General features: G+C 44.6%; 1 protein-coding gene across 1 annotated transcript; it reads right to left on the bottom strand.

Moving 5' to 3' along the window:
- Positions 1 to 7828: 7828 nt before the first annotated feature.
- Positions 7829 to 8948, bottom strand: LOC143925319 (olfactory receptor 5AR1-like). The gene has a single exon (XM_077449899.1). The coding sequence runs from the start codon at positions 8759 to 8761 to the stop codon at positions 7829 to 7831; it is 933 nt and encodes a 310-aa protein (XP_077306025.1). The 5' UTR covers positions 8762 to 8948.
- Positions 8949 to 20898: the final 11950 nt, after the last annotated feature.

Consider the following 20898-nt stretch of genomic DNA (forward strand, 5'->3'; position numbering starts at 1 on the left):
GGTTCATCACTCCTCAGAGCGTCCACATCGGCCGTTAACCCGATGTAGTCGGACACCTAACGGTCTAGGCGTTCCCTGATGCTGGATCCGGATGACACCTGTCGATGGGTCCGCTGAAAGAATTACCTCATATCCGAAGTCACCAACACATCTTCAAACCGGCCTCTTCTTGCAGGTGCTGTTGGATTGGTACCCGCAACTCCTTCTCTGGGAGTGGGAATTGCTCCTCTGCCAGCGCACGCAAAGGCAGAATGCAGCATTTCTCGAAGCAAGGCCTGGAAGTGCTCCATTCTGCCAGCCCTCTGTGACGGCGGTAACATTTCCGCCATTTTGTGTTTGTACCGGGGGTCTAAGTACGTTGCCACCCAGTACTGGTCCTTGACCCTTATGTTTTTTATACGGGGGTCCCTATTAAAACACTGGAGCATGAAGGCCCCCATTTGCACTAAACTGGAAGCGGTGTGGTGGCCTGGCTCCTGCTTATCATCCAGGATAATGTCGTCCTCTTCATTCTCCTCTCCCCAACCACTATATTTGGAAGAAAGAATATTATACATGTACAAGCCTATTACCATACCACTGATACCAGTCCTGAAAAGAACCTTTGTGGACCTAATATAGTAACAGCTACTGATTAAACTGACCCTCACTGCCTCACACACAGCTTCCTGCCTGTCCCTATATAAACTGACAAAACAGAGGCTACTGGAACAATAACTGGTTACTGGAATAGCACTTTTGTGGACCTGATAGTAACAGCTAATGACTAAACTGACTGTTCCTACAGCAGACACAGCGTCCTGTCCCTTTCTCTAAACTGACAAAAGACACTCAGGCTGCTGCAACAATCAATAAGCACAGCAAACCTATATACACCTAACACCTATACCAGTCCTGAAAAGAACTTTTGTGTACCAAATAGCTAGCGATTTGGGTCACTGCAATCTCTCCCTGCTCCACACAGCAACCTCTCCCTATAGTGACAGAAGAAAGAATGTAAAATGGCCGCCGTATCGGGTGTATTTATAAGTTAGGGGGAATGTCCAAGTGTCCATGTGCTGTAATGTCTCAACTGGCTGTCCTGTACCCCATGATGGATGTGTCATCATAAGTCAAAGTTCTTTTACACAGTGAACACGGAAGTCCACCGGGCGAACGGCGGCAATAGTCCGCCGATCGGGCGAATCGCGAACAGCCGAAATTCGCCGCAAAACGACCGCCGGGCGAACCGTTCGGCCAACACTAATCACACCCACAAAAAGAAGCTTTAAGCCCATTTGGAATGATAAGGCCATATAAGATACCCTTACAATCAAATGAAACACCTACTGAGCAGTCTGAGCACACACCAGCAGAATACATGTCTAGGTTATTAATACAAAGATGTACTAATGATTTTGGTTCTGGTCTAGAAGGTCCAATTTAAGAGGATGAAAAGGTGCATGTGGGAGATTGGGTCTTAACAAAAAGTAATAAGAAAAAGCAGTGGTACTCCCCAAGGTGGGATGGTCCTTTCAAAGTCCTCTTAACTACCCCTACTGTGATAAGGATTGCAGAGAGGTCTACCTGGATTCACCAGTCCCATTACAAAAAGGTTTTACAGGCAGAATAGGGCTAGTTGGCTACAAGAGGTTCAGAAAATCCGGCTACAAAGGGAGGTCTCACACAAAGTGGGACTTGTCTCAAACCTGTGAAGTCTCCCTCCCCTTCCAACTCCCCTATCCTATCAGCTGGAACTCTGTAGCTGGTTAGGATGAAAGGGACAGTAATTATCCTTGGGTTACTGGTGACTCTAGGAGAGGCATCCATAAGAGGGGTTATACGTTATGGAAGAACAGAGGAACCTTTGGATTGGGAAAGAACAGGAAAATCATTGAATTTAAACTTTATAGAGGGAATAACTAGCACTATACTGGTAGACTTCTGTCATATTGCAGATTGTGGGGATACAACTGGGGCTAGAGGACTTCTATGGGCAGATAACTATATTTGCTGGCTCTGGAATAGGGCAGGATGTTAAGCATGGGATAAGGCCCTGTGGACCACAGCGCATCAAGATTGGGGGTATAATCAACCAGGGGCTAAAATGAGTGGAATAAAGGAGAGACTCATAATCACAAAAGCGGCCAACTCCCCCTGCACAAATAGTAAAAACTGTAACCAACTATTAATAACATTAAAGGAGCCGAGGAAGGAAGATCAGCAGCTGTATGCTATGGGAGCATGGGTGTCAGGAACTGACCCCTCAGGAACATTTTTCCTTGAGGTATTACTACCTAATAAAACTAGACAACGGGAAAAGGTAGACTCAGATGGGAAAGAAGAAGGCCATACTAAAATAGAAGTTCTGAGTAAAGCTATAAGATTTACTAACCTAACAATAGAAGATGCCATAGCTTTGGAGACGGGCTACCAAGAAAAAAATGAGTGGTTAGAATGGTTGAGGTACGGAGCCAGACCACATTTAGCAACAGTTCATTTTCCTCTAGATCACAATACAGATCCAGAAGGTTTAAAATGTATGTTGCAATTATATAATAAGAGCTATAAACCTGAAACAAATTCTACTTGTCACACATTGAGTTTGTTGTTTCCCCCAGTACAGAGACCTCAGATACCTCCAGCGGTTGCCACTTATCCGGGCAATTTTACTTGTTTTGCACTCCCAGGGAACTGTAGCGGGGTGGATCTTGGGTCACTACCCGATGACTACTGTGTGGAGAGGATTAGCACAGACAACGGTGACTGGGTTGAACTTGACATTCAGAGAGCTGATGTCTGGTGGATGTGTGTGGATAAGAAACTTCGAGCTGGACTACCGGCCAATGCCGAGGGGATTGCACTATGGTCCAGCTGGCTATTCCCCTGGGAATCCTGTCAGAATACCCGTGGACTAATGCCGCGTACACACGACCAGACTTTTCGAGGGACTAGGTCCGACGGACTTTCGGTGGAGTTTTGACGGAGTTCTGACTGACTTTCCGAATGAACGGACTTGGCCACACACAATCACACCAAAGTCCGACGGATTCGAACGTGATGACGTACGACCGGACTAGAATAAGGAAGTTCATAGCCAGTAGCCAATAGCTGCCCTCGCGTCAGTTTTTTTCCGTCGGACTAGCATACACATGAGCGGATTTCTCGGGAGGAACTGGGTCCATCGGAGTTCCGGCGGAAAAATTTGAAACATGTTTAATTTCTAAAGTCTGTCGGATTTTTGCAAATCAAAAGTCTGCTGCAGCCCACACATGATTGAATGGTCCGCTGGAATCGTTCTGTCGGACCTTTGATGTCGAAAAGTCCGGTCGTGTGTAGGCGGCATTAGAGTCGCCTACGGTATCAGAGGGACACCTCTCCCATGGGGTCATTTGACTCTCAGATCTACATAGATGTGATTGGGGTTCCTCGTGGGGTGCCGGATGAGTTTAAGGCCAAGAATCAGATGACAGCTGGGTTGAGTCTCTTCTCTGGTGGTTGACTATAAATAAAAATGTTGACTGGATTAATTATATATATTATAACCAACAACGATTTGTAAACTATACTAGGGATGCTGTGAAGGGCCTAGCAGAACAGTTGGCCCCACATCTCTAATGGTATGGCAGAACCGAATGGCCTTAGAAATGGTCCTAGCTGAAAGAGGAGGGGTATGCAAAATGTTTGGTAGCATGTGTTGTACATTTATCCCCAACAATACAGCTCCTGGAGGGACTGTGACCAGAGCCTTGGAAGGACTGACAGCTCTATCGAATGAATTAGCGGAAAACTCAGGTATTAATGATCCATTCACAACCTGGCTTGAAGGATGGTTCAGTAAATGGACTGGACTTATCACATCATGTTTGATCTCAATCGCTGTGGCTTTGGCTGTTTTGGTCACTTGTAGATGCTGTTGCATTCCCTGTATTCGAGGACTTTCACAAAAACTGATTGAAACCGCAGTCTCAAGAACAATGTATCAAACCCTCTCTACCTCTGAGGAGACCTATGTGGACATTGAAGCTCAACTTAATGACATACAGTCCGAAAGTGTATAACACAGGGACTATCATCGAAATGTGTTGAGATAAAATAGTCACACAAAGAGGAGGGAATGTTAGAAAAGTTTTAAATGTTTATCGTGTGACTATTAGAAAAACAATAACCCTGAGACTGATTTTTAAAATGACTTCTGAGCACGTTGTTGTATTAACTTGCTGTATCGTTTTGTCTTAACTAACTCCATAGTAAGTTGTAGGATGATTAGGTTTAACTATGTATGGTAGCATAAGATTGTAAAGGAAAACCTGATAAGCCAAAATAAAGTACCATCGTGTACCAGGCACGCTATCTATGTTTCCTCAGCCAATAGAAGCGTAGGGGTGGTATTATTGTAGGTATTAGGAGGGGGGAGACACATTCTGTTGTGTGATTCTTATGCCGCGTACTCACGATCAAACAATCGGGTGGAAAAGTCCGGCAAACTGAAGTCCGCCAGACAATCCCCCCGTGTGTAGCCTCCGGCATACTTTTTTGACCCGAAAGTATGGAGGACTTAGAATGTAGTTTTGCACTCCAATCTTCCTGCCAGACTCGCATTTCGGCGGACAATCTGGTCGTGTGTGTGCCAGTCCGCCGTACTTTTGAAATGAACGGACTTTTCCCGCCCGGAGAAAAGTCTGCTCATTTCGAGCGGGTTTCCAGGTAGGCGGGGCCCGCGAAGGAGACGCCTCCGGCCCCGCCACCTGGTATGGACTTAAAGGGGAACCCCAACACCGAAAAAAAAATCGGCGTGGGGGTCCCCCCAAAGTCCACAACAGACCCTTGTCACCCATGTGACACCGCTCTTGTCCCTATATAAGTCCGCCAGACTAAGTACGTCGGACAGACGGCTACGTGTGTACGCGGCTTTACTGCAACTTTTGCCTTGTCAGTTTTCTCCCTGTTGTGGGCCACATCAGAAATAAATTGTCTGCTTCTCAATACATCTGGAGTTTGACTGATCACAAGAGAAGATTCCTAACAACAAGGTCCTCCATTACCTTGCCAAGCCTAAGGGCCAGTATTTTTGCCAGTAATTTGGCGATCATCATATTTAAAAAGATATGACAGACCTGTCCAAAAATACTTGGCATAGTGACTGACCACCATCTATGTTTTTTTAAACTCTGACCCCGGGTTATAAAGTATATATAAAGCATACAGTATATATTGTTGGATTAATACTTCAAAGTATACAGTGCATCTAATAAAAATGTATCCATCCCATTGGCTAATCCATGGTCAGATGAAAATGGTTGCTTGGCATATTGGCTAAGTGTGATATCCGGCAATTCTCTCATTACATATCACAAACAAGACACCTTATTGCAGCTTCAATGTATATTTGTGACAGATATGAACATTGTCTATAAGAATTCCTCCACTCTGGGAATTGTAGAGGGGCCAGCGAGGTGTCAAACTCGCCGATGGAGGTGAGGACATTGTCCTGCTTCCCTGGTCCCGTCTACCTGGAGCCACATTCAAAATGAACAGACTTTTCTCCGTGTGTGGGCAAGTCCATTCATTTCAAAAGTCTGGCGGACTAGCACACAGGCGGCCGGATTGTCCGCCGGACTGCCGAGTCCGGTGGACAATTTTGAGTCAAAACTTCTTTCTAAGTCCGCCGGACTTTTGAGAAAAAAAGCCTGCCGGAAGCCCACACATGGGCGGATAGTCCACCGGATAGTCCGATCGTGTGTACGCGGCATAAGAGAATAAGATTGCACAGGTAATATCAATTAAGCAACCAGAACCCTTCCAAAGTTGAAAATGGTGGTGTTACCCCAAAGCATGTCCTCTGTTTTAATGATGACATTAGCAAACAGCTTATGTGGGCATAGATGAAGATTGTGTTGTCTGCAATTGATATAAGTAAAGGAGAACACCCAGAAGCTGCCTTTTCAATGAAGATTGGATGTGGATATTTATACCATGCAGATTTAAATTGATATATGAAAATAAGCACTTTCCATATTAGATATAGCGATAGGTGACACAGTATTACCATGTGATGCCATCATTATATATATATATATATATATATATATATATATATATATATATATATATATATATATATATACTGTATATCCTGGGGTCAGAGTTTAAAGAAATATAGATGGTGGTCAGTCACTATACCAAGTATTTTTGGATAGGTCTGTCATATCTTTTTAAAAATGATGATCGCCAAATTGCTGGCAAAAATACTGGCCCTTAGGCTTGGCAAGGTAATGGAGGACCTTGTCCAAATGGATCAGACTGGATTTATGCCAGGCAAGGGCACTCAGTAAAATCCACATGTCATCCCATGAACAAATTGAAATAAACCCATGAAGGAAGTCCACCATCCAAATAGACCAGAAGTTTGAAGAGTAGCTGGTGGCTCCATGTGGCTCCAGGACCACGCTGTGCAAAACCAGTGAGCCTATGTTTTGCAGAAAGGATTCTCCATCGACACTAACCATGTTGACAGTGGAATTGAGTGATTTTCTTTCCTTCCACTTGTATTTTCTTTCCTTCAAATTGTATAATCTATGGCTTGCTTTAGAATACACATTTGATAGAATATCACTTGAAATCAGCATTTTTGATTAGGATTTTATTGCCATCTGTGTCTCTTGATTCACCCTCTCTATTAGTCCTGGTAAACATTTTCACAGGAAGAGGAGGTGAAGGAAATCTTCCCATGGAGATACCTGTCAAAGGGACAACTGTCTAAGCCCCCATACACACGGTCAGAGATTTCGACGGAATGTGTCCGATCGGACCGTTTTGTCGGATATTCCGACTGTGTGTGGTCTACATCGGACTGTTTCCGTCGGAGTATTAGACAGACCAAATTTTCCAACTTGTTGGTAAAATTTTCCGACAAAATGCTCCGATCGGACATACTCCGATCATGTGTATGGAATTCTGATCGGACAAAGTGCCACGCATGCTCAGATCAAATTCCTACACCAAAGCTATTGGCTACTAGCGTGAGCGTAGTCCCATCGTAACGAAATAACGTCATCACGTCGGCTTTTCCGACAACTTTGTCCGACCGTGTGTATGCAACAGTTTCGGACAAAATCCGTCAAACAAAATCAGATGGACAAAATCCGACGGATTTGGTTGTCGGAATCTCCGACCGTGTGTACAAGGGCTAAGGCCGCGTACACACGCGGGGACTGTTCGCCCAACTTTGTCCGTCAAACAGTTTCGGCAAACAGTCCGCTCAAAATTAGCATGGACGGACATGGCCACACACGACGAACGAACAGTTTGCTGAAACCGTGCGCGATGACGTGAACGGCACGTACGACGGGACGAAAAATACGACGTCCTATACACTGCATTATAACTTTCGGCGTGTAAATCCTTTCTGAGCATGCGCGGAACTTAGTTTGACGAACAAGCCTACACACGAGCGGACTGTTCGCTGAAACAAGGTTTCAGCGGACAGTTTTTCGGAAATTCCGAAAAACCTTGTTCGTCAAACTGTCCGCTGAAACTGTCCGCTGAAAGCCCACACACGAGCGGACTGTCCGCCCAAACACTGTTCAGCGGACAAAGTTGGGCGAACAGTCCGCCCGTGTGTACGCGGCCTAAGAGAGGATCTTCTGATCTCCTTGCAGAGATTTTCACTCATATCTTATTATGTCTTTGAGACAAGAATTGTAGGAAAATCTTAGGGGTTCAAACAAATCCTTATTCTATCCGAAACAAAAAAAGAGTCATTATTAGAGATGCACATTAGAATAAATTGCTGTCCAATGGATTTCCTACATAGGTCAAACAAGTAAGTTTCTGTCTTTCTCTACCTCTATTTCACCAGAGATTTCTTCCTGAAAACCCTTTGAAATGCTGTTTTGAAATCCTGGTTCCTCAGACTGTAAATGAGAGGATTGAGGAGAGGAAGGATCACCGTGTAAAAGACGGCCACCACTTTGTCACCAGCAAAATCATGATGAGCACTTGATCCAAAATAGTTTAACATAACGGAGCCATAATACATAAACACCACTGTCAGGTGAGAGGTACAAGTAGAGAAAACTTTCCTTCTATTTCCCTTAGATTTTATATTAAGAACAGTTTTGATTATATAGACATAGGGCAGGAAGGTCAGTGTTATAGTCCCAGCTGAAACTAAGCTACCCAAAAGAAAAATGAGCAGAACATTGATGAAGGTGTCACTGCAGGAGATCCGAAACAATAGGGGAAGGTCACAGAAGAAGCTTTCTATAATATCTGATCCACAAAATGTTAATTTGAAGGCATTAAGTGTGTGAACTAAAGAATTGGTAAAGCTAAGACACCACACAATGGGCATCAACTGTACACAGACTTTCCAACTCATGACCTGTGTGTAATGTAATGGCTGACAAATGGCGGTATATCGGTCATAGGACATGACAGCCAACAGAAAAATATCACAACCGGCAAAATAAAAAAAGAAGAAGACTTGGGTTATACAAGCCTGTATGGAAATTGTCTTTGTCTTGGTGTGAAGATCAAATAACATTCGTGGGACAGTTAATGAGGAATAACTGAGGTCCAAACCGGCCAGGTTCCCAAGGAAGAAATACATAGGAACGTGGAGGTGAGAGTCGGTGACTATGACGACAATAATCAGAAAATTCCAGATTAATGTCAGAAGGTAGATGAGAAGGAAGAAGAGAAAAAAAGGGAGCTGGAGAAGAGGAAGGTCAGAGAGTCCAGCGAGGAGGAATTCCTTCAAAATTGTCTGATTTCCCATTCCAATATATTTACTTATTTATTTTAAGTAGGAAAAATAGTTAATCTTATATATGTTTCAGCTGTTGATGATCAAAAACACCACAGAAATACAACTTTAATTTCATTTTTATTTATTTTTTTCTTCTTATTTAAGAAATAATTGTAGATACAATACAATTCACTTTATGCTGTGACTTAAAGGAAGACTTAATTTGTGGCAATCTAAAATAACGAAGAGAAATTCTATCAGCAAAAGTTAAGTTTCCATCTGGGTCACACAGGGAAAAAAAAATCCCTTGATTTCCTCATCACATTCAGACTCGCGGACAATGGTCACCAGGACAAAATGAGAAGGTGAATCTTCCCAGCTGGAACAAAGACAGCAATAAAAACCTGACAGAGGATCTAAACCCTCACTCCATCTTTACAATAACCCCTGGTGATCCATAATGATCATAGGTCCTTGGGCATGACTGTCTCCCATTTGTTGTCCTGCATCGTCACCCTCTCTCATTTTTCTCTGGTTAAAATTTTAAGAAGCCATCACACATTACGCAGGCATGGTCCACCATTGTCACCATCAAGAGAACCTGTCTATAGGAATGATGTGCAGCTGACATTGGAGTGAGAGCATGCAGACAAGAAGGAGACAAAAGAGGATGCAGGAGATCAGCTTCACTAGAATTGAAAACAAAACATGAAAAATAAGTGGCAAAAATGATTTTAAGGGGAAATTGAGAACTGTACACAGTGCAGAGAGAAATATAAATCTCATCCAGTTACAGTTTAAATCTACATTAAATTGTACCAAAGACACTGCAAAACCCAGACCCGGAACAAGCATGCTTTAAGTGAGTATGAGAGGAGTGTCAGAAATACATATTATAGGTCATGTTATGGGTCAGCAACTCAGAATCATATTCAAAGCATCAGCATAATGGTCGGGGGACCAACATTCCTAAAGAGGGAGCTCAGCAATGGCAGCCTCCAATATTCTCCCGTGACAGGTCCTCTTTAATTTTATTTAATGCCTGAAACAGTAGAAAGAAAGGAAAGTCCAGGTACTTTTGGAACTGCAAAGATAGGAAGTCTCTCACTATAGAAATCCAGAGGATTACCGTTTCAAAACTGGATTCTCACCACCACCGGATAGACCTCCTCTCACCAGGCCTAGCAGCCGGTAGGGTGTTAGGTAAAGAAAAGTCTCTGCCACAGACTTGAATGTAACTGAGGGACGTATGTAAATTTAAAGAGCTATCATACGTTACCAGTATCTCTCAACCGATCTGGTGATACCGTATGAGTGTAGATCCATTTAGTGTCCTTCAACTGAGCCTCCAGGCTCCTTCAGAGGAGCCAGCGTTGTGCATGGCCTCCTCCCGAAGAGTCCTCCCCTGGGTGCTTCTCCAGTCGCTTGGGCCTCTCCTCAGATGAGACGGCACCGGACCACCTTTGAATCCTCCTCTCAGTTACTTCGTCTCGGGCTATCCAGCCCTGAGACTCGGAATTGGATGGATCCGCACCCCAGGCCATGGGTGCCATGGGGGCTGGTCAGGAGGACCAGGACCAAACAGACAGAAAATATCTTCTGGACCAGAACCCAGAAGCACGCGATGTCAGTACCTTAAATACCCTCTCCCGGGAATGCACAGCAGGATGACACTCCCACTGGGCTGGTTCCAAGAAAGAATGACACTCAATGCGCCCAGCCAAACTGCGTTCTCACACTCGCCAGCGGTGACAGCGACACCTGTGGCCAAGGAGAACCCAGTGCAATCCAGCTAGACTGGCACTGAAACCATAATTTAGCATAATTCACCCTAAAACCCAACTGTGGTTTTAGGAATATTAATTTGAGAAAAAAATCTCGTCAGGAGCCAGCGCTACAACATGATTTATTTAAACGTATCAATACTTAGCTGTTTCTTAATATAATCAATAAAATATCAATCCCAGGAAACAACCAGATAAGTTATAAAAATTACCATAAATAAAAACCTTTAATAAATTATTAATTTATGTTTCCATCAATCAAAGAAACACATGAGGATACAATGTGTACAGAGTGACTTCAGCATCATATTTATTATAAAATGTGTGTCAAATATGTCGGAACACATCTTATGTAATTTACTTACCGATGTCTACATTGTGATCTCAATGGTTATAAATAAAATAAAATAAAATGTGACTCTTCACCTGCTCTGTATCTACCACAACAAAAGTCATATTACCTGAACTGAGATCAAAGCAGTCAATGTGATCTGTGTCATGGATTATAAAAGAGTTTAGCTGTAAGAAAAAAAATATCCTATATTTATAAAAAAAATAAAAATTATTCATTTATATACAAATTCATTTCTGATACAAATAAAATACAAAACAAAGATGACAACAATTGGGATGAGCTAAAGATTTACAAATAAAACAATGACTGAAATGCCCCGTAGCTATAATACAAATAATGAAGGAAATAAATACCTGTGAATGGTCAGACTGGTAAAATTTTCCTTGTTTTAGCTCCTAGCCCAGATTTTGTCAGTGATCACCCCCCGGCAGAGGTAAATTCTGATAGAAGAGCGGGGGAGGGGAGTCTCCTCTGGAAGGGTCAGCTCAGTGCTAAAAGTCTGAATTTTGCTGAAGAAAATGTAATGAAAAGAACAGAAAATCTATGTGGCCATTTCTGATCACAATACAATCTCATTCTCCCATGGTTCATATATTTATATAATGTAGAAATTTCCCCTGACATCCCCGGAGCACACGGGGGGGGGGGGGGAGGGGGTAGATTGGCTCTGTGTTCATCTGAGATTCAGCTAAAACATTCCTCCAATACATTTCTACAGAAAATAAATCATCAGCTGAATTCATGTATCCTTCAGAGAGACTCAAAGTCTCTGATCAAGTAATCTTAAGGAAAATAAATAAATAAATAAATCACAGAAAATTGAAAATAATAAAAGAAAGGAGAGATCTAAAAAGTAAAATAATAATAATAAAATCCAAATAAATAAATAAATAATATTTAAAATAAAATATAAATTTATTCTCCAGCTACCCTCTACTGACTTTTTACTGAATTTTGTCGGGATTAGAATCATGTCGATTTTTATAAAAAGTTAAATAAAAGTTTTTCTTCAACTTATAAAGTTAACTGCAAGTCGGAAGTTGTTTTATCTTTTTTAAAAAAATATGGAAAAAAAAAGAGAAGAAACATTACCCAGAGAAAAAGGTTTAATTGGCAAAAAAAATGTGAAATAGTTTCTTCCATGGTAAATAATGGTGAAATAGTGATCTCCTCCTTATAAATAGTTCTCTTCCGGGCCCATGTGTCATCACAAGTCATTGTACATAATGACATGTACAGGACACATATGTAAAGGGTTGGGAAGGTGATAGTGAATAATGAGACAGACACCGGGGGGGGGTGTCATGTAGACAAATGTTTCCTTATGTAGAAGATCTGGATTAGAGAGTCTCATCACCAGCCAACACCCAGTCCTATGATGACCAATAATGGAGGTTCTAAGCACAGTCCAAACAGATCAGACTGTTAGATGAGGCAATCTCAGGGGAATCTCTGGTAGGACTCCCACCTTTTATTAAACATTCTTTATTTTGATTTTTTTTATTAATGGTTACAGTGAAACATAATAAAAATCATACTGCTCATATACAAAAAGGAAGATCAGAGCAAGTTCAATTAAGACAGATCTTGAAGGGACGGCACACAGACATGATGGCCGCCTGAACTAAGAGCTCCTCACACTGGATTGTGACAATCAGCTTCAGCCTGCACAGACACACACACGGCTTACCCAGCCTCTTAGAGACCTGTCGGAGCTCTGATTCATCCCCGCTCAGCATTTCGCTGAAGAGGAAGGAGGAGCGTCTGCCTCAGAAACTCATGGCTTACATGCTCCAGCCAGCCATCAGGAGAAGCCAAGATGGCACCGCGGCTGATCCCCGCTCAGCAGACACAACAGCACTCGCCTCTAGGAAAGGGGATCAGGCTATCATAGCTCAAGAGGGAAGAAGAAGCCGTCCAAAATTCTGGGCAGGATCGCCACACTCCCCTCCAAGCTCTCCTCTCTCTGCAAGTCCAGACAAGGCTAAAATGAGACTGCATCCACAGGCAGCCAACACGGAGGTGAGTTAGTTTCTTTTACTATCCTATCAAGCACCCCTAGCAAACTCCATAGCCTCCTTCCCTACAGCAGGACAACCAGTGTTAGACTCAACACTAAAGGACATGTTGATGTCCCTGAGGAGCTCTTTGCAGGCAGACATGCTGTCATTCATGCACAACATTGGCAACAAAATGACGGTGGTTGAGGAGAGAATGTGTCACGTACCTGGTGGAAGGAGCCCGGAATGCAGGGAGCGGCCTCTCGTAAGCCTCTGGCTCGAGATTCCCTGGAAGTGGGGACAGGGATTCTAGAGTTCAGAGGGCACAAGTGCTGAGCAGGTGAAGAGTAGGACTGGCCCTGGAGCTGACGGCAGTCAACGGCAGACACAGGTAGTAAGTCTGGAACAACTGGTAAGCAGTCAGCGGCTGGCAGCGGGTACAGATGGTCACACTGGAACAGCTGGTAGGTAGGCAGCAGACAGCAGCAGGCACAGATGGACAGACTGGAACAGCTGGCAGGCAGGCAGCGGACAGCAGCAGCACGGATGGGCAAACTGGAACAGCTGGCAGGCAGACGGCAGACAGCAGCAGGCACAGGTGGTCAGACTGGAACAGCTGGCAGAACAAGCAAGGTCAAATACAAGCCGGGTCGATAACAGGCGGGCAGCAGCGGTACACAGGAGAAGGCAGAAGCGTGGTCAAACAGTCCGAGGGTCAAGGCTGGCAGCAGGCAGGGATAGTCAGGAGCAGGCCGGGTAGAACAGAACAGGAACAATCAGGTAAGCAGGAGGCAGAGTAACCGGAATGCTGTAGACTGGACAGCACCGAGGCACTGAAACGGATTCCTTAAGAAGCCCTCTGGGCGCCAAGAATGGTCGCACGGCGTGTCTGCGCGCGCCCACGTGAAGCCGTGCAGCCGTTCGTGACCCCGCGCACCCGCATGCGTCTGTTCGTATCATCGCGCACCCGCGTGCGCTCGTTCGCAACATCGCGCACCCGCGCGCGCCCGTTCGTACCCACTCGCACCCGCGTGCGTCTGTTCACGCCAACGCACACCCATGGAAACCTATTAACGCTCAATGAGGGGATTCCGTGGGTAGGTCTTCCATGAGCCACTGGATTCCGGAGACGACCATGACAGAATGTCCTACATAGAATCTAACATAGACAACATCACCACTACAGTCAATGATATCATTGTCTCTCAGGATAAACAAATGGAGGATAATAAATGGATCAGAGACAAACTGGCGGACATTGAGGAAAGATCTCACCAAAACAATCTCAAGCACCATGGCATTCCCAAATCTGTACCAAATTCTGATATATCCCAATACGTGCATGGATTGATCAAGACCTTGCTCCCTGATTGATATCCACTTATTTACTTACCTTATACTCACTAATGGTGAACGAAATTCATGGTCACGTTTTTGTAGGGAAATTATTAAGTTATGGTCACCTAAATTAATATAGAGAGTCCCAGAGATGAACAATATATAATGGATGGAACATAATATACAAAATACATGTATTGCTTTATTCACCGCCGCGCGGACATATATAAGCTTAATGAGCCGCTGTGTAATAGGTTTTAGAGTAAACAACAAGGGCGGATGTAATGTTCTAATTGCTGGCATGCTGTAATACAAGACCTTCTGTGTTGAAGTTTGATTCCAGACACTAATATCGCGCATGCGCAGTACAGGCATTACACCCTATATTAAGAGAGAGGTGCACCAAGATGGACGCCCCAGACGACATCCAATGACGAAACGCGTAGGGCGTGGCCTAACGTACACACTCTCTCCCACAAGGCGGCGGCGGTGGTTTGTGATGCTTACGAACGATTTTTATTCCGTGTTTATGTGAGTAGCCATCTGTTTACATACAATAAAGGCGCTATTTTTAAAAACAATATTGCACTATGGATGTTCTATATCTTTTATAAAAAAACGAGGAAACGAGGAATTGAATACCAACCTGGACCAGCTCCACACAGCGACACAGGGGCTCACACTGTGAATGCAAGTTAACCCCTGCAGGGGCAGGGGAGCTGGTGAGTGCGGCAATTTGCTTTAGGCACGGAAAAACGCACCGGTTGAGATTCAAAACACACCAGGCACTGGGCACAAGTCACCTCTATTTGAACTTTTTGCAAAAATCCTTTAACCAAAACTCCTTTTTGCACGAAAGTCATTTTGAACATTTTTATTTTACTTTGTGTTTTCAGTTTTTTTGCATCTTGTGATTTTCAAAGAAATTTTCTTAATGTGTATATATATTCTTTGACTTTGAAATGGTTGTTGGAAGAAGATGATTTAAAATGTATAGGCTGTAAATGCACGTATCTTGCACTATAGCACCCAAGCACCTTTTTTTGCACTTTTTTGCACAGTTATCAATTTTATTAATTTTCAAATGTTTCCTTTACATTTTCAGTATTTTGAATTGTAATCTAACATATTAGAACATGCAACATTAGCACTTTAAAGCGGAGGTCCACCCTAAAGTGGACCTTCCGCTCATCGGAACCCTCCCCCCCTCCGGTGCCACAATCGGCACCTTTCAGGGGGGAGGGGGGTGCAGTTACCTGGATAATCCAGGTAACTGCACCCACTTCCGAGATAGCTCTCTGCGGAAAGGGGCGTAACTTACGCCCCTTTCCGCAAGTGCCCCGCTGCCTGCTGGGAAACACACAGCTCCCGCAGGCAGCGGGGAGCGTCCTTATTGCGCAGCGCGATTCGCGCATGCGCAATAGGGAACCGGGAAATGAAGCCGAAAGGCTCCATTTCCTGATTCCCATACCCAAGATGGCGGCGGCAGGACCCGGCAGACGACCTAGCGATCGGCTTCGGGTGCCGACATCGCGGGCGCGCTGGACAGGTAAGTGTCACTATTTTAAAAGTCAGCAGCTGCAGTATTTGTAGCTGCTGGCTTTAAAAAAAAAAAAAAACGCGGAGTCCCAGTGGACTCCCGCTTTAAGATAATATTTTAGTATGCGATTTCTTGCATAGCCATAGGAGAGCGCCATAACTATCACCTTGATATTTATATGTTTCTCCGACCTTTTAGGTTAGGGGTTTTTTGGTAGTGGCAGCCCCTTACATGCGACTTAATTAATCATAAGCGACTTTAGGCGACTTAAGTATATTTTTTCCTAAAACACTTTGTTCCCATAGCGCATCCTACCCCCTTTTTTTCATGAAATATTCCCTGTCCTTTTAGCTACAAAACTGCCACAAAGACCCAGATGGACCTCTACATCATACTAGTTTGCTTCATCAACAACGAAACCTACACCATTGTGTCCGCCTACACTCCTAACATACACCAACTTTGTTTTTTTTTTCAAAAACTCTACAGGAAAGTTCAAGGAATGCAACAAGGTTCAGTCGTGTGGTGTGGGGACTTCAACATCACTCCAGACCCTCATATGGCTGTTACCTCAAGCCATAAAAGAGGCAAACCTGCATTTAAAGTGGTTGTAAACCCTTACAAACCACTTTGACCTACAGGTAAGCCTAGATTAAGGCTTACCTGTAGGTCCAAGAAATATCTCCTAAACCTATACGGTTTAGGAGATATTTGCCTGAAAACAGACACCGCTGTCTAGACAGCAGCACGCAGGCGCACTGAGCGCGGCATTCTCAACGACGGAGCTGCCGCGCGTGTCGGCTCCCGTGCGCATGCGCAGGAGTGACGTCATCGCGGCTTCGCTGAATGACAGCGGCGGAGCTGCAAGACCCCACCAACAAGATGGATGCGGCGGACTACAGGGGACAGCGGCGACTTCGCTGGCTCCTGTGTCAGGTAAGTGACACATAATGGGGTACAATGCGATGCGATGCGATGCATAGTAGTCCATTATGCTTTGCCTTTGCAGGGAATGAAAGAGGAAGTAAACTCATCAGGGTTTACTTCCTCTTTAACCCACTCCTATCCACTCTCTGTCTCTACGACATGTGGAGATGCCAGCACGCAGAAGAAAGAGATTTCTCGTTCTTTCCCCCCTCACAAGGACTCCATTTCATACTTAGGAATCAAACTAACCAAAAAGATGGCCTCTCCTTTCTCTTACCAAAAAGGTGGCCACTCTTTACCAGGAAAACTTTACTCTATTCATGCAAAACATACATAAAGAAGACTTTCAGCTTTCAAGATGCTCAAATTTCCACAATTACTATATCTTTTTAGATCCCTACCTATGCCAATCCCTAGATCCTTCTTTACCTCCCTAAACAACATTCTAAAAGTATCCATTTGACAACATTCAAAAGCAAGAAGTGCCCAAGCAGTCCTAATAAAACACAGATCCGTTAAAGGCACAGGGTATGTAGACTTCAATAACTACTACCTTGCAGCTATTTTATCACAACTTAAAAACTATTTTTTATCATGACTTCATAAACATTTGGAGAGATATTGAATGCACACAGATCCCTGGTAGGGACCTCAAGGTCCTTAGCTCCTTAGCAAACCCAATCTAAAACCAAGAAACAATACCCTCTCTCCTACCATTGTGGCAACTGCATTGGCCTTTAACCATATAATTTCGTACATGCCTGATAAAAAAACAACTCATATAAAATCCCAATGCCTTTATCAGTACTATCCCGGCTCATCCCCAATTTATCCACTCATACTTAGCAAGATTCAGGAATTGTACAGGTATCAGATATACAGTATATTCAGAGGGTCTTTTGAAACCCTTTCCAACTCTTCAAAAATTATTCCTACTCCCTAACAAAGAGTATTACAACTATACTCAAATTACTCTTTGCCTATTAGGCAACCCCCATTTACATGTCTATATAAATTAATCAGCACGGACCTTCCTTTCAACAGATAACCCTAAATGTAAGGACATTACCCTATTCTACAACTAAAGAATGAAACCTCCTTCATTAAACTTCCTCAGATGCAAAATGGGAAAGAGGCATAGGCCAAACCTTTACAGAACTCCAGTGGCTTAGTGCTTTAAGGTCTAGCTTCAAAGCAACTCATTCCTGTAATCTACGGGAACTTGTTTTCAAAATCAATCTGCGCTGGTACATTACTCCAGCCCAGATCCATACCTTTGACCCTTCTTTTTTTTGTTTCAAAAAATTTTACTTTATTGAGAAATATGAAAAGAGTTACAGAAATCTTGAATAACAGAAATGAACACATGTTAAGGGGTTAAAAAGCCCAAGACTTCCACCTTATTACATGACTTATAGTGGCAAAAACATAGCTAAGGAGAGTGGGAGTCAGAAGTTGTGACCCGCCCTACTGTTCTGAGTAGGGTGCCCGGTGGTTTGGCATAGCATGTTGAGGGGGTAGAAAGCAGTAGAGCTGAGGGGGCTTAATTATGGGAAGGTGTGCTTTAGCTGAATCCAGGGAGCTTAAAAGAATTCTGATCATATGCGAACAAGTGAGTGGGAAAAAGATCTGGCGTTCTCTCGTTCCTGTGATGGATATTTGCTACTTGTTCTTGGGCCTTGTAGAGGGGGGGTGGACTAGATGCTTGTCCAATGGGTAGAAGGTGCCGATTAGGGAGTATGCGTAAATAGGGAAGTCAGGGGGGTGTTTTGTGGATAAGGTAAGGGAGGGACGGGGGGGAGAAAAATGAAAAGGGGATGGGGTCAAGGGTAGATGTAGGGGGGGAGGCGTCTCTGGCTTTCCCTAATCCATTGAGGTCTAGTAGGGGTCCTAAGTGTCAGGGGTAGGTATGGTCTTCTGTATGGCAGATCCATCAAGTGATAAGGGAGGAGGATAGAGAGGGGGGTTGTAGTGGGGTACCGGGTGTGGTATATGAGAGCGAGCTCTTGTCAAGTCCTCTTCTGCATGGGTGAGGCCATTATAGCCATATATTCCGGTGTTGACTGGAAATGAGACCAGCAGGCCCATTTAGCGCTATATTTTGTGGGAGTGTCCCGTGCAATGTGGATGAGTTTCTCCATTTCGGCCACTTTATTGAGTCTGAGGATCCACTCTGTGAGTGAAGGTGCGCAGGTGGCGTACCAGAATAAGGGGATGTGTCATGAAAATCTCACGAAGAGATTGTCCTCCAGGTCTTCTGATGTACGATCGTCGCGGGTACGCACGATCGTACGAACGCCCTTACGTTCATACACAGGTGCGCGTGCGCGGGCACGCGCACGGTCGCGTGCGTGCGTCCGTATTGGCGCCAAACGGCCTATTTAAACCAGCCTCTTGCCAACAGTCTTTGCTGTCTGCTCAACAGCGTTATACCTGTGAGACCTGATCTGTGTTGTTTGTTCCTGTTTGACCCGGCCTGCCTGTGACCCATCTGCTATCCGCCTGCACCCGACCTCGGCTTGTTGTGACTATTCTCCTGCCTGTTCCCTTGTACTTCGTTCCTGCCTGGTATCCGATTCGGCTTGCTCTGACCATCCGTCTGCTAGAAGGGTAACCTGCTTATATACTGAACTGTTCATCTGCTATAAGTGCCTGCTCATATTGAACTACCTATCTGCTGCACTAACCTGCTATACTGGACTGTTCATCTGCTATAAGTGCCTGCTCATATTGAACTACCTATCTGCTGCAATAACCTGCTATACTGAACTGTTCATCTGCTATAAGTGCCTGCTCATATGGAACTACCTATCTGCTGCAAATAATCTGCTTACTGAACTGTTCATCTGCTATAAGTGCTTGCTCATATTGAACTACCTGTCTGCTGCAAGTCACCTGCTTATACTGGATTGTATTATCTGCTACAAGTGATCTGCTAGTATTACACTATCCATCTGCTTCTAGTACCTGCTTATATTGACTGTTATCTGCTGCAAGCACTTGTGTATATTACACTGTTCACCTGCTACTAGTGACCTGCTTCCCTGCACTGTTTATCTCCAAGTTACCTGCTCCATTGAACTGTGTATCTGCTATAAACTACCTGCTGGTCCCTTCACTGTGATCACCTGCTCCACTGATCCTCGCCTACCCATCCTACCCATCTGTTGATCCTGCCAGGCACCTGTACCCCTCCTTACTCCTGTGTTCCCTGTTGCATTGCCAGGAAACCGGTAGTGGGAGTCGTAAAGGAGGCCTCTCTCCGCAATCCGGGCTCGCTACTAGAAGGTACGTGACAGTAGCAGACAGCCAATGTCTGAGCCCGAGCGGGGAGCCTCCGCCATGGAAGAACTTTGTCAACACCTGGCAGGACTGTCTGAGGCAGTTAAGGGCCTTCAACAAGGCTACACTCGGCTGGAGGAACGGGTAATTACTCTTTCCAACCCCTCCGGATCCTTGGGGGCCCCTCAACCATCAGTTTCTTCAGCTGAAGCAGTTCCAACACCTACAGTTGTGATGCTACCACCAGAACCTAAAGTTCCCATACCCGAGCGATTTTCTGGGAATCGCAGTGGCTTCAGGGCCTTCCGCAACTCCTGCGAATTATATTTTGCCCTCCAACCATGGACCTTCTCTTTAAAGGCTACCAAGGTGGGTTTTGTGGTGTCTCTACTCTCTGGAGACCCCCAGACCTGGGCCCACCGCCTGTTAGAAAACCAGGATGCAGCGTTGACTAATCTTTCTACTTTTTTTGATGCTATGGCTCAATTGTATGAAGATCCTCAACTTTCAGCAACTGCAGAAACCGCTTTGCGGACCCTCCAGCAGGGACGAAGGGCGGTGGAAGATTATGTGGCCGAGTTCAGGCGATGGGGTGCGGATACGAACTGGAATGATGCTGCCCTTCGTCATCAGTTCCGCTTGGGACTCTCTGATTCTTTGAAGGATGAGCTTGCTAGAGTCGGTGTCCCACAGACATTAAACGCACTAATTGACTTGGCGATACAGATCGATCGTCGTCTGAGAGAGAGGAGAGCTGAGAGGGCCACTGGTTTCTCTCGTCCAACCTGGATGCTTCCAAAGGCCCCAAGCCATTTACATCCAGCACCTGCCACCCGATCCACGTCTGACACACCTGAGCCAATGCAACTTGGAGTCTTGCGGCCATCTCTTACCCCCGAAGAACGTCAACGCCGGCGGAATAATAACTTATGCCTCTATTG

This window comes from Lithobates pipiens, unplaced genomic scaffold (genome assembly GCF_037356315.1).
Source record: "Lithobates pipiens isolate NorthernLeopardFrog02 unplaced genomic scaffold, aLitPip1_a1.2 Scaffold_22, whole genome shotgun sequence".
NCBI classification, from domain to species: Eukaryota; Metazoa; Chordata; class Amphibia; order Anura; family Ranidae; genus Lithobates; species Lithobates pipiens.